Source organism: Neolamprologus brichardi, chromosome 17, assembly GCF_056152115.1.
Source record: "Neolamprologus brichardi isolate AB-2024 chromosome 17, ASM5615211v1, whole genome shotgun sequence".
Classification (NCBI taxonomy): Eukaryota; Metazoa; Chordata; class Actinopteri; order Cichliformes; family Cichlidae; genus Neolamprologus; species Neolamprologus brichardi.
This window is the reverse complement of record NC_142120.1, coordinates 37752323-37765269: the sequence shown is the minus strand read 5'-3', so window position 1 is coordinate 37765269 and position 12947 is coordinate 37752323. Positions and strand designations below refer to the sequence as shown.

At 44.4% G+C, this 12947-nt stretch overlaps 1 protein-coding gene across 5 annotated transcripts in view; it reads right to left on the bottom strand.

Annotated features, from left to right (window-relative positions):
* scube1 (signal peptide, CUB domain, EGF-like 1) overlaps positions 1-12947 on the bottom strand; it is a 136698-nt gene that overhangs the window by 48919 nt on the left and 74832 nt on the right. For 3 of the 5 annotated variants that reach the window (XM_087830467.1, XM_087830468.1, XM_087830469.1), the window contains exons 6-8: positions 12235-12351; positions 7733-7822; positions 385-501 (exon numbers count right to left, since the gene is read on the bottom strand). In XM_087830467.1, coding sequence (XP_087686593.1) covers positions 385-501; positions 7733-7822; positions 12235-12351 — 324 coding nt within the window. The remainder of the gene's footprint in view (positions 1-384; positions 502-7732; positions 7823-12234; positions 12352-12947) is intronic. The other 2 variants (XM_087830470.1, XM_087830471.1) reach the window with 1 other exon arrangement.

The following is a 12947-nucleotide window of genomic DNA, read 5'->3' as shown; positions in this document are numbered from 1 at the left end:
AAAAATAAAGACTTGTGTGGGACTGGGCTCCAACCAGCCACAGACCCACAGGTTCGCCTTACTCCACGAGGGTGTTTGTTTAGAGGAAAGTCAAAAGGCTATAATAATGTGTTTGGATTGTTAAGGCCCACGCTGCAGCATCTTCTCCTCGGACCACCGTCATTGACGTCACAGCTCGGCTCCCAGAAGGGGAGAAATGCTCAACTGCAAAACCAATAACAAGCAGCAGCAGAGCAAATGACCACAAACAAAGCTTTGTGCAGATCGAAGTGAAGCGGATGGTGAGCAGAGTTTGGCTATGGATCACTCAGAAAGCAGTCGAGTGATCCGTGTAAAACGAACCCTTTCACGTGTATAATCACACACTATCTTCTCTTCACTGACCTTTGCATGTTTTGCCATCAGGCTGGAGGGTGAATCCCACAGGGCAGCTGCAGCGCACCCCCGTAGCTGTGTCTTTACACGTCCTGTCGCAGCCGCCGTTGTTGACGGCACAGGTCTCTGCAGACGGCAGGGCAGAGATGGAAGAAAGGAAAGAGGGCTTATTACCACGTGAGCCCTACCTTTGAAAACATGAAAAAGCTATCTCTGACACAGGTTGAGACAAAGCTTCATGCGGTAGAAGAATACAGTGTGAAACGACAGCACAGTGAACTGTATCCTCGTCGCATGTAGCTTCGTCAACACAGATGAATTCTATGACAACTGCAGGTTTTATGAATGGAAGAGTTTTATATGTTCATTTACAACACACGTCAAGATTTATTAGAAACAATGTATCAACACAACAAGACAAACTCCACTGAGGAGGGTGAAGAACTCTGAGATTGGTCCTGTTTCCAAAAGTGACAAGAAAACACAAGGGTCAGTAGATGAAAAATAAAGTTAGTGGATTGAGTGCTGTAAGTCTAGAAGACATTCATCAGAGCTCAAGTGTATATTTTCCTAGAGAAAAATGTTCTTGTATGTGGTGGAGATAAGTATTCCCTAAGCTGATCCTAAACAAACACAAGTCCATGGTAACTCTGGCTTACCTGCCCGGCTGCTGTTGCTTTAGCAAAGCTCAACACAAACCTGCTCAATGGGCCTGCAGAAGTGCTGAAGAGGCTGAAATTTGACATCCAGAGGAACTGATTAAAACTACGCCTAATAAGGAAGATTGGCTTTGTGTCTGCTTCTGGTGGAGTTGACTGAGATCCAGAGGAAATCGTACCAAAGTATTTCTGTAAGGAATACTAGGATATAGTATAATAACAAATTTAAGGAAACAAACAGAAACATCCAATCTAATTTATTTAATTGCTAAGAAGACGACACTCTGGACCTTAAATAGCGTTGGCAGGGATGCCCCCCGCCCCCTTTCTTTTGGCAGCTTTTCCTTTAATTAAAATGCGAGGAGATTGTGTGCCCGAGTGAAGTAAAGAGCAAAGTAGGAAAGGCCTATTCAGTCAGGCAAACACATCCACATCTAAAGGTCAGTGCATTAGCATAATGTCCTTTCAGAGTGCAGAGTCACAAACACGTCTGAGCCAAGATGGCTGATGTTTGCTATCAGGAAACAGGAAGGTATTTGTACATTTGTTTGTTTTCCCTCATGCAGCACCAAACAACATCAGTCTCACGCCACCATCCCATAATCTGTGTTTCCGTATGTGTTTGTCACTCTGCATTCATCATCCTTTTAATGCCCGTTTCTCTTGCTGCAAGAATGCAAAATGATTTCAAAGTCTGGCTCAAATGAAGCATTTCAGGATGACAGCTGGCAGCTTTGTAGTTGGTGTGCTGCAAAAATATAGCAAAGACTGGAAGGAGAGATACCTCGACAACCAGGCAAGACACAGCAGAGCCCTGTGCCGGACTCAGGCCTCCGTCAAGTGTGTGTCTCACAAATGTCTGTTGCACTGAGGTCAGTGTGTCTGCATAGGTGTGTACAGTAAAAGTGTATGTGCCTGTCAGTGTGTGGAGATGTTGTTTATGGGTCAGGGTGATTTATACTGAGTACAGTGGGCCCTGTCATTAGCTGAGGGTGAGCCTCTCTATGGCCACGCCCAGCCCAGCCCAGCCCAGCCCCCGGGCCAGGCTGAGCTCGGGAGTATTGATGAAATGCCGTCCTGCACAAGCCCCTCATACTTTCCTCTCCGCGCCTATAACTCCAAATACTTCTCTCAGGTTTGTTTGAGAGTGAGTGGTGGGACACGTAGCAATAATCCATTCTTTGTATTTTATTTTTATTTTCTATGATGGAGGGTGGATGCACAGAAAAGAGAGACAGGCTTTCACTGGTGCTTGCTGAAAGTTTACGACAGTGCTTGCTACCAGACAAATACTCGCTGTGGTCTTGTGTACAACATGCAGAAAAGTAGACGTGAAGATTATATTTCAGCTGTGGGCTCTGCGGTGAGTACATAACATAAATGTGAGCAGCTCAGTGTAGACGGCTGCCTCGATTAAAACAGAGGTCGTCATGTGGTGATTTCAATGGTGCTCAAAGATCGCCCTGCAAAAATAACCTCATTCACTTTCTCATGTCTGACCTTGTTAAAAAGTAACAAAATCTGTCAATTCACACCTCTAAAGTGCACACATTAACACTAACGAACACATTAACATTAACACTAATTGAAATGTTGCTTTCATCCAGTGCAGCGTCTTCCTGATTGCTGGTTGCTTGTGTGCACAAGCAGAGTACCAAGAGTCTTGTTGTAGGATTGTTGTTAGGGGTAAAAAATAAACTTCACATGTAAAGTAAAGGGACCTCTGGCTAATACGGTGGGTTCTGTGTCGGGCTCGTAGCCGAAAACTAGCTTTACTTTACTTTGTTGTCTGGGTCAACTTTGCTAGCAGAGACAGAGAGAGGCGTTGAAAGGCTGCTCCAACAGAACTTATTGTTTCAGAGGAAAACACGAACACGGTGTACAGTCGAGTCTTAATAGCTTATTTACAGCTGGGCTCGTCAGGCTCTCTTCTTGGCTGCAGTGGTTATTATTATATTTACATGCTTCCAGCTCCCGTTTCTGCTCGATGACAGCTCGTACTTTTCCTTTTTCTCCCTCCCTCGCTCACAGACACATAACGTGTATGGCAGTCCATTCTCCCTGCAGCACGGACTACACTGCCCATGATGCTACATTCTTTAGAGCTATACCTGTAGCATTCTGCCTGTTAGCTTAGCACAACAACAACAACAGGCGCTCTCTCACCCAGGAAACACGCAGAGAGAGAGCCTCACCCTGTAACCATGGCAACCGTAACGCTGCCGCCTGGAACAACAGAACGTAGCTGTCAAACAAATCCCAAACAGTCCTGACCCGCCACAATATGAAACAGGGAAGTACCGCCGTGTAATCCATTTATTTCAACAAAGTAACTGTATTCTAAATACCACCTTTTTAAACGGTAACTGTAACGGAATACAGTTACTCATATTTTGTATTTTAAATACGTAACGGCGGGACATGTATTCTGTTACTCCCCAATACTATGTAAAGCCTAGCTCAGCCCAGTAGAGCCTAGCTATTTTGTAGTATATTTATATTTTACATAATTTTAATATATATGGGCAGCACGGTGGTTAGCACTGTTGCCGCACAGCAAGAAGGTCCTGAGTTCAGTTCCACCATCAGGTCTTTCTGTGTGGAGTTTGCATGTTCTCCCCGTGTTTGTGTGGGTTCCCTCCGGGTACTCCGGCTTCCTCCCACCGTCCAAAGACATGCAGCTTGTGGGGATAGGTTAATTGGATAATCCAAATTGTCACTAGGTGTGAATGTGAGTGCGAATGGTTGTCTGTCCCTGTGTGTTGGCCCTGTGACAGACTGGCGACCTGTCCAGGTGTACCCCGCCTCTCGCCCTATGACAGCTGGGATAGGCCCCAGCGCCCCCCGCGACCCTGAAAAGGATAAGCGGAAGCGAATGGATGGATGGATGGATAATTTTAATATCTGACCATAAACATATATATGCTTATACTTGTTGATGTAGACATTTTTAAAACTGCTATTGTTGAGAGGAGACTGGAAGATGATAGAGACTGAAGAAGAGTCCAGCTTCAGCTGTCAGGATTACAACAGGCCACACAGGAGAAGAGGAATAAAAGGTAAAACCGTTGTACATACATATGTGTTACACTCCTGACATATTAACACTGACTGCTGTTGCCAACTCTTTCCATGAGAGAAGGACACCTCTTCTATTTATTTCAGCTGGGGAGCATAAAACTGTGCATGCTACAGCAGAAAGGCTCAGGACCTGCTGCACTAGTGGCATCACCTCTCAGCACTCGACAAGATCCACTGTGGATCCTGCGATGGCCATGTTAATGAGCTGTGTATATAAACACCAGTGTTGGGGAGTAACGGAACCGTTACATATTTAAAATACTAAATGAGAGTAACTGTATTCCGTTACAGTTACTCTCATTGAGTAACTGTAACAGAATACGTTACAAAATACATTTTGGGGCATGTAATCTGTAATCTGTACTGGGATACATTTTAAAAGTAACCTTCCCAACACTGATAAACACACATGACACACGATCACCATTTATTTATGTATTTTTACATTTTGCTCTCGTCTCTCCTGCACCTGATCCACTTTTAGCTACTCATACAATATTAAGACCATGAGCTGTCACAGGATGATTTAAGCCTGGTCTCTTTCCTCCCTATCTGCCCTCTCCCTCGCCTTATGGCCCGTTTTAGCAGCACATTTTCATTAGCGCCTCGGCTGCAGCTCGATCAGTCTTAAACACTGTGTCATCTGAAACGAGGGTGGACACTGCAGAAAAATGATAGTAGTGTCAAATCTAACATACTGATGCTCTCAGACCGTCTCAGTGCAGCAGTGGTGAGGTCTCTGTGCTCTAAGGAAGCACAGAGACATATTTATGCTCACAGATCTGAAGCATGTGAGGTATTAATGTTTTACAGAATTAGGGTCATATTTAGGACCAGGCTAATATCTCTCTATGATATGTTAGGGCACAAATCAGCATTTATCAACAGCAGTTATTATCAGGAATTGTCACGTCAGCTGGGTTCTTAGTATTTAGTTTGGTTTGGATAAGACATGTGTCACCTGCTGCTTGCTGTATATCTTGTCTCAATAGAGACTTTGGACATGGAGCTGTCCAACACGACTTATTTCAGCTCTTATGGGAGTCTGCTGTTATTATTGGTCCACCCGATATGGTTAATGGTTAAAATCTAAAATGAGAAGATGTTGTTGACAACCAGCTAGGCATCAAAAAAGGAAAGAGCAGATATTTATTACACATGACATGAATGAATTAGAGGCGCTGATCTTTACAGAATCGTATTTCTCTGTGGAGGTTTGTGCCGTTCCAGCACGGCATACATGACAGACTTTCAGCAAACCTGTAACACTACTTTTGGGGCAAAATCAGAAGAGGAGGCTCGCTGATATGACAAGAGATGAAGCAAGGTTTAGAATGTGAGCAAATAAAATATTTGGTAAAAAGATGAATGGGAGAGAAAATGGAAGAAAAGCTAAAGAGGAATGAGGAAGCCTGCGAAACCCAATTTTCCATCCTTTCTTCAAGCCACAGTGGCCAGAACCTGCTTAAAGAAAACTCGTGTAAGTTTGAAACATGTTTTAATGGACCACAGAGTATACAGGACATTTGGTCACAGCAGGACTTTAAGTTGCTAGACTCCTGTCTGAGAAACAAAAAGAGCCCATGCATTTAATTAGAGTAGAAATGTGTTGCTTCAGAAAAGGCACGTCTTGACTGATCCACCCATTTGATTTGGTGAAAGTCTGATTGATTGAGGTGCTACAAAGTCATTTTAAAGGTGTTAAAGTAACCACGCTTGATGATAGGCTCCAAATAGGGATGCACCAATACCGATATCGGTGTCTGGTATCGGTATCTGGGATCGAGGCCGATACCAGATACCGGTATTGGTATCTAGTATCGGCCTCGATACCACATTTTCTAACGTACTCGTACTCGTTAAAAGTCCCCCGATACCGGGGACCGATACCATGGTCTGAGACCTGTCTATGTTTGAGCGGCATGTAAGGGGTTAATCACAGGTGCCGAGTACCCGCCACCAGGCCCCGGCTGCAGCTCAGAGCTGAGAGAAGGCGAGGTGAGACAAGTCAGCCGTGTGGAACTATTTCAAAGTGAACGAAGACGCGAAAACAAAGGCGGACTGCAAATTGTGCTCAGCAAAATTGTCCAGAGGCTCTAAAGGTAGCGCATTTAACACAAGTAATTTAATCAAGCACCAAAATCCCAACACGACAACGAGCACAAAGAGTTTACCCACGCTTATTTATCCACGCTTATTTACCCACGGTTATTTACCCACGCTTATTTACCCACGCTTATTTACCCACGCTTATTTACCCACGCTTATTAGCACAGAGGAGCATAGCTGATGCTACAGCAGTGGGACGGAAAATAGTTGGGCATTTTAAACACTCCGCCTTAGCCTACTCCCGCCTCGAGGACATTCAGGGACAGCTCAACCAGCCAATAAAGAGACTGCAGCAGGACCTACAGACGCACTGGAACAGCAGGTATTACATGCTCCAGTCCCTCATTGAGCAAAAGCGAGTGCTGGGCGTGTCCGAGCACGAACTCCCCGACTATCTCACCGCTCACCAATGGGCTCTTATGGAGACGACTGTTGCCATCCTCGCCCCCTTTGAGGAACTAACTAAAAAAGTGAGCAGCTACGACGCACTAGCCTCTGATGTCATCCCAGCTGTGACTGTGCTAGTGAGACTTCTAAACAGAGAAACAGACGAACAAATTTAACATTAGATTTTGTTTTTTTATAATTATTTATTCTGTAATATGTTGCATACAACATGCTTTTCATTTTAAATAAATGTTCTTAATTCCAAACCAGTCCCTTGTTTGTTTGTTTTTTGTTAAATTATAGGACTAAAGCTGTTACCTGTAAATTTAAATCATGTTTTTATTAAGTACTCGGTATCGGCGAGTACTGAAATGCAAGTACTCGTACTCGTTTCCAAAAAAGTGGTATCGGTGCATCCCTAGCTCCAAACCTTCATTAACTCAATCATAGTTTGATGTTTTTAGCCCACCCTTGGTGTTTTTGGAATTAATTACAATTGGGATTAAGATTAGTGGCTCCAAAATGTTCACCAATAGCACAGACGCTGATCTGCAATAAATTTAAAGGCGGAATAGATACATCCTCATAAAGTGGTACAAACCATCACTGAACCATCAATGTGAACCAGGGATCTGGCTGCTAGTTTCCCAGCCTCTTACCTCTTCGATGGTTATGAGAACGTTCTGCTAAGAACAGCTGGAACCTTTTATGCTACACTTCTGTCAACATGGGGAAAGTTGGGTCTATGACCTTTATTTTTCTATAAAGCCTTTTGTTTTGGAGCATCAGCAATCAGAAATACAGGAAGTGGAAAACAAAACATTTGGAGTAAACTGGGAAAGTAAATGTTAGTCACTGAGAAAACCTTCGAGGCCTCCAGAGGTTTGAGAAGTAGAGTTATTCTTGTTTTACCCGTGTTTTTAAATCTCATCAGATATGAGGAGAAAAATAAAGCAAACTGTGACTGTGGGGGTAGATGCAGTGAGCCCCGAAGGGTTTCCAATTTTCTCTTGATAAAATTTAGTTAGAGAGGAGAAGGAGAAGGGCGCGGATAGGAGTAGAGTCGGGAATACAAGCACAAGCGCCATAGCAACACATAGAAAGAGGAAGAAAAGAGTTACCCATAAGTAGCCGCCGTTTCACCCGCTTGTCCACATCAGCTACTGACGTGGCATTGAACTCAGAGCTCTCAATTGCAGCCTCATCTTTCTCTAAAACACAAGTAACAAGGGGACAAACAGTGAGCAGCAGGTTAATGAGAAGCCCAAATGACCAGACCTTCAGCCCCTCTTGGCGTTTGAGCAAAAAACCAAAGCCAAGAAGCAAGAAGCGATGAAGAGGCGCCAAAATCCCTGTTAGAGTGTTAATCCCCAAACAAATGATGAACCCCAGAGCAAATTAAAAGAACAAAACAAAATGAAAATGATCAGTATCAGTGAGGAGCTTTCAAAATGAAGCGTAGGTAGACAATAGGTAGGGAAGGGGAGGAGCTTCAGGGCCCACATATGAGTAGATTTGTTTAATGATAGCGGTGTGGGGTTTTAGGGGTGGGATGAACAGTGGGATCGGGGTTTATTTCTTTGATGGAGTTTCTGTCTTAGACCAGCCATGCTTTGTCAGCAATGATTTCCTCACATTAGGATGGAGGGATACGAGAAAGAGAGGGAGGGGAAGTCACACGTGGATGTTCGAGACAAGCTGCCTTAGACGTGGGCACAGAGACGAGAGGGGTGACGAGAAAGAGCAGAAAGAGTGATGCACAAGAGGTCACAGGGTGGAAGGAGTTGCCTGAAGAACTGAGCAATGATGAGATGATTGAGAGGGAATGAAAAACACAGAAGAGCAGAGAAGAAGACAAACATCAGTCCCATCATGCCCCACAGTGGGAGAGCGATATGAAGGGATGGGGTTTGAAGGGGGTGTAAGGAGAGCATGCAGAGAAACAAAAAACAGGAGGAGGTAGTCTGGGGCAGCGCTGGTTGCCTGTTTGTCTATGGCACATGTCACAACTGGCTTTAACAGTCAACGCTGGAAAAACCACATTCCCAAAAGCTGGGCAGCGGAGGTGGGGGTGGAAGAAGGCAGTGGGATGGCTGTTAAAGAGGCATGCATGTGCTGCATTGGGGATGGGCAGGAGAGGGAGGTGGTCTTTTATTGGGCTTGAGCCATTAAGGCCTGAATGAGCATCTCTGTGAATGCACGCCACTCGCTTCAAAAAGGACAGGCCTTGGATGTACATGCTCGGTCTTATGAGGTGGGGATGGGGGAAAGGGGCTTAGATAAGGGGGCAATTAACGTCTGCCTCAGCCTGCGACCACTTTCTCCCTCTCCTCTCAGGCACATGATGGACAAAGTGGAGGGCTCTCTGAAGCACACTCAGGGATGAATGGAGGCTTTTCTGGTGCTGAGCGAGTGGATAAAATGTAGTTATTTGAATGTGTGTGAGTGCCGAAGCAAGAGCCGCTGCATACCATCTCGTGTGAAATAATCTGTCAGAGTGGGAGATGTAGTGGATGTGGATGTGTCAGACAGGTTTAGAAGGGGCTGAGGGAGAGAGGTCCCAGCCACTCATCCCTAAAGAGTCTATGGGACTAAGTGGTGGTCGAAGTCCCACAGAGAGGGGAGTTGCTTTAGAGAGCCAGACCTCCAGAGAATGAGGAGCGGGAAGAATTGAACCACTCTACTACTACAGCGAGGAGGAGATGGTAAAACCAATGCACTGGGGACGAGACAGAAGGACCAGTGTTGCTAAAAACAACAGCAGCAGCAAAAGAAAAGTCCTTCAATTAAAAAAGAAAGAAAATAGAAAAAAGAACCAAAGTGAATTACAGGCTCTCCTATGCAGCTGAGCAAGCAAACAAACAGCCAGACAGATTAGTGAAAGACAAACGGTCGATGTGGCATGTGAGCGACGCATGCAGCAGGAATGGCAGGTAATAAAGTGAGGATGGGTGAACCCTCCAAGTCCCTTGTCCTCGGTTAACATGTATGGAGCAAGAACAGGTACGAGTGGATGGAGTTGCAGCGACTTTGGTTTTTAACCAGTCTGTTATTTGTCGTGTCAGTGCGGAGATGGAGGGTGAGGAGGTAGTGAGAGAGCTGGAGGAGGAGGTTAGCTTCGCTTTTATGGGAGCTTTCTCTAAGATCAGGCTGCAATTGAGATTTCCATTTTTAACCACAGAGTCTAACGAAAGGTCCCCCAACCCATAGTCACTCTTTCCTCTCGTGCACTGAGGATTAATCCCCGTGTCCACCTGATTCGGTTTGAACATGGTTGCTCAGACAAGACAGGCAATCAGGTACTATCACCAGAAAGCAGGAGGAGGGAGGAGGAAGAAGGAACAGAGGAGTAGCGCTATAGAAAGGGTCAAAGGGGGTGGGGGTTAAAGGTAGGCCCATAAAGCAGTTGGGACACTCAGACAGAGGGGTCCTTGCTTTGATCAAAAAATGAAGAGAGAGACAGACAGACAGAGAAAACACACAAGACACTGGGAGAAGAGGGAGAGAGGTGTTCCCGCTCTCATTTTGCTTCCTCTTCACAGCCTCTTCTTCATCGAGTGCTCCAGTTCTTCAGAGCAGCTGGAAGGGAAAAGGTTAGTGGCAATCAAAGCCCGGCGCTGCTGGAGAGCAGCGCAGCAACCTGCTGCAGTGCAGAGACAGCGAGGCAGGTGTGTCCAGTGTTCAAACACAGCCATCAAAATGTCATCAGATAATCATGTGTTCACCAGTGTTCACAGACCATAAACTCATCATCCGTAACATTAAATATGAAATCACACTTTAGCTTTTAACCTCTCCTTCATGTTGTGTTCACTGAGGTTCAGCTGTCAGTTAAAAACCACTTGTGAGCCAAAGTCACGCACAGTCTCATCCGAAGCTCTGAACTTGATTGGATTTCTGTCTGGAAACATAATTTGACCTTTTCTGGAGTTCCAAAAGCCACGTAAGACTCATTTTGCTATCCTTAACTTTCCAAATATGAGGAGCTGCCAGCTCCGTCTCGTAATACACATAAACGCCTGGTTTCTTTAGCTGACTGGGATATGGTCATTCCTTTTGATCAGCAGCTCTTTTAGCAGGAGACACAGATTCATTCTTCCTGAGCACCAACTTGAACAGATGGTCTCTGCTCTCATTTACTCCGAGCCAAAGTGAAGCTTCTTCCTTAAAACTTTAGATAACTAAGAACAGCAACTGAAAAGACTAACTATGCTTAATAATTCACATAATTTTCACAAATATTATACATTTTAAGGACTGTATCTAGTGTGCATTTCCTTTGTGCAAACAGTGAAAACTTTATCCCGTGCTGTAAGACAGCTCACAGTCCAAACTAGCCAACACAGGGATTCACCATGAAAAGTGTTTGAGAATCACGAGAGGCCACCTTCACGTCCTGTTGCAAATCCTTACAGCAGCGACATTTATTTAAGTACACTGAGGACCCTGATCATTATTGGAATATGTAATCTGACCATCAAAAATACAAGTGATCATGTGTGTAACAGGAGCACTTGTACCCGTATACTTAAACTACAAGCTCTGATAAACATGCTCTGAGAGCCAGCTTGTAGTGATGAAAACTGCTTTCAGGTTTAGCAAAGTTTCTTAAATTTAAGTCAACAGTAAGAAGGAGAAGCTCTGAATGGCTTCACATACCTGGAATGCCTTATTCATGCTTTACTGATCGGAGAGCGAGTGAGATGAAGATTAATCTCGTCTAAGCAAGAACCAGAATGTGTACAAATGATCCGTGTGAGCAGAAACAGCTCCCTACTGCTGACTGAGCTCATTACTCCTGATATAATGAATGTGATTCAATATATGTTTAAAATATGTCACCTCTTTCCTCGGTCCTGACATGTTACTGCTGGCATGCTTAATAAATACGAACGTTAGCTTCCTAAATAAGTTAAGCTTGGATACAGTAGCAGAGTTGGGCATGGTTAATTTGTTACACTATATTCTCTCGTCTTACTGTGTGTGTGTGTGTGTGTGTGTGCGTGTGTGTGTGTGTGTGTGTGTGTGTGTGTGTGTGTGTGTGTGTGTGTGTGAATGAACTTTTACTCTCACACAAGCATATTTAATCTCACAGTATCACATTTCTTACTTATATAACCCATCATTGACAGTGTCAGTGGTTCTAACGATGCTAACAACATTAGTCTGGGATAACAACATTTTCAGATCTGATTCCCAAACAGTGCAGTATTTTATAAATGACCTGAAAGCTTGAAGTAGTCCTGGAAGTATGAGTCACAGTCAGGTCTCCGACTATGATTAAGTGTACATGTATTGTAGCGTTCCCTTCCTGTCGAAGCCCAAAACATTAGTAGAAATTCTCATCAAAGCTTTGAATCCATTGTCTTTTTAAGGTCTGTGTGAAAAGCTTCCTCGCTCTCTCGTGTTCACAGAGCTTAAGTACGGGAAGGTTGAGGCAGTATGTGGGGAAGAACTTTTAGGTGATGTCTGTTGACTCACCAACTCCGACCCCCCCTTACATGTTACTCTTTGTTCTAAGCTATAAAACTGTCTGAGGCCTTCCATTATACAGCAGATGTTACAGTCAGGCAGCTGTGAGAGCTTCGGGTGTGTAGAGAGAGCCGCGGTGGCTGTCACTCACCAATGCAGGTCTTGCTGTCCGAGTGCAGGGCATACTTCTGGTGGCAGCCACACACAGGCCCCGTGTCTGTGTCGTTGCATGTGTGCTGGCAACCGCCGTTTCCATAGTTACAGGTCACTGAAGATAACAGACATCAGTTCTCTTTAGAGTTTATAATACAGGCCCAATGTTCATTTACTTGTTTATTTGTCTATATTTGTTTACGTTACTGACAACAAGTCAGCTTGACGTGAGAGAGAGGACAGAGAGAGAGCTAACGGATGAGGAGAATATGATGGGATGGTAGCAGAAAAAGGACAACAAGTAAAAAAGAGAGGGAGCGAAAAGTTATTACGGTGGAAGAAAGGGCGAGAGAGAGAAAACACATACTGAAGCATATGGAGGAGAGAGAGAGACGGGATCTAACGGACGGAGAGGAAACTGACTCAAATCATTTCCATAGCAGTTTCTATATGTTGCTGTTTCTGAAATGACCGCACATTTTAAAAACAAGAAACCATCAACATTTGTCTGCCTTTAAAAAAATCAACACCAGGGAAAATCCTGAAGAAAATGCTTTAGTGTAATAAACAGCTTCGATGTTTCAGGTTTCAAGTTCAGACTGCAGAAGCTGGCTCACTCATAGTCTCTAAAATAGTAGCGGTTAGGGTTTGGTCAGGTTTCTGTTCCTCGGCCCTCAGCAGCAAATAATAAATCAGTGATCAGCGTTCAGA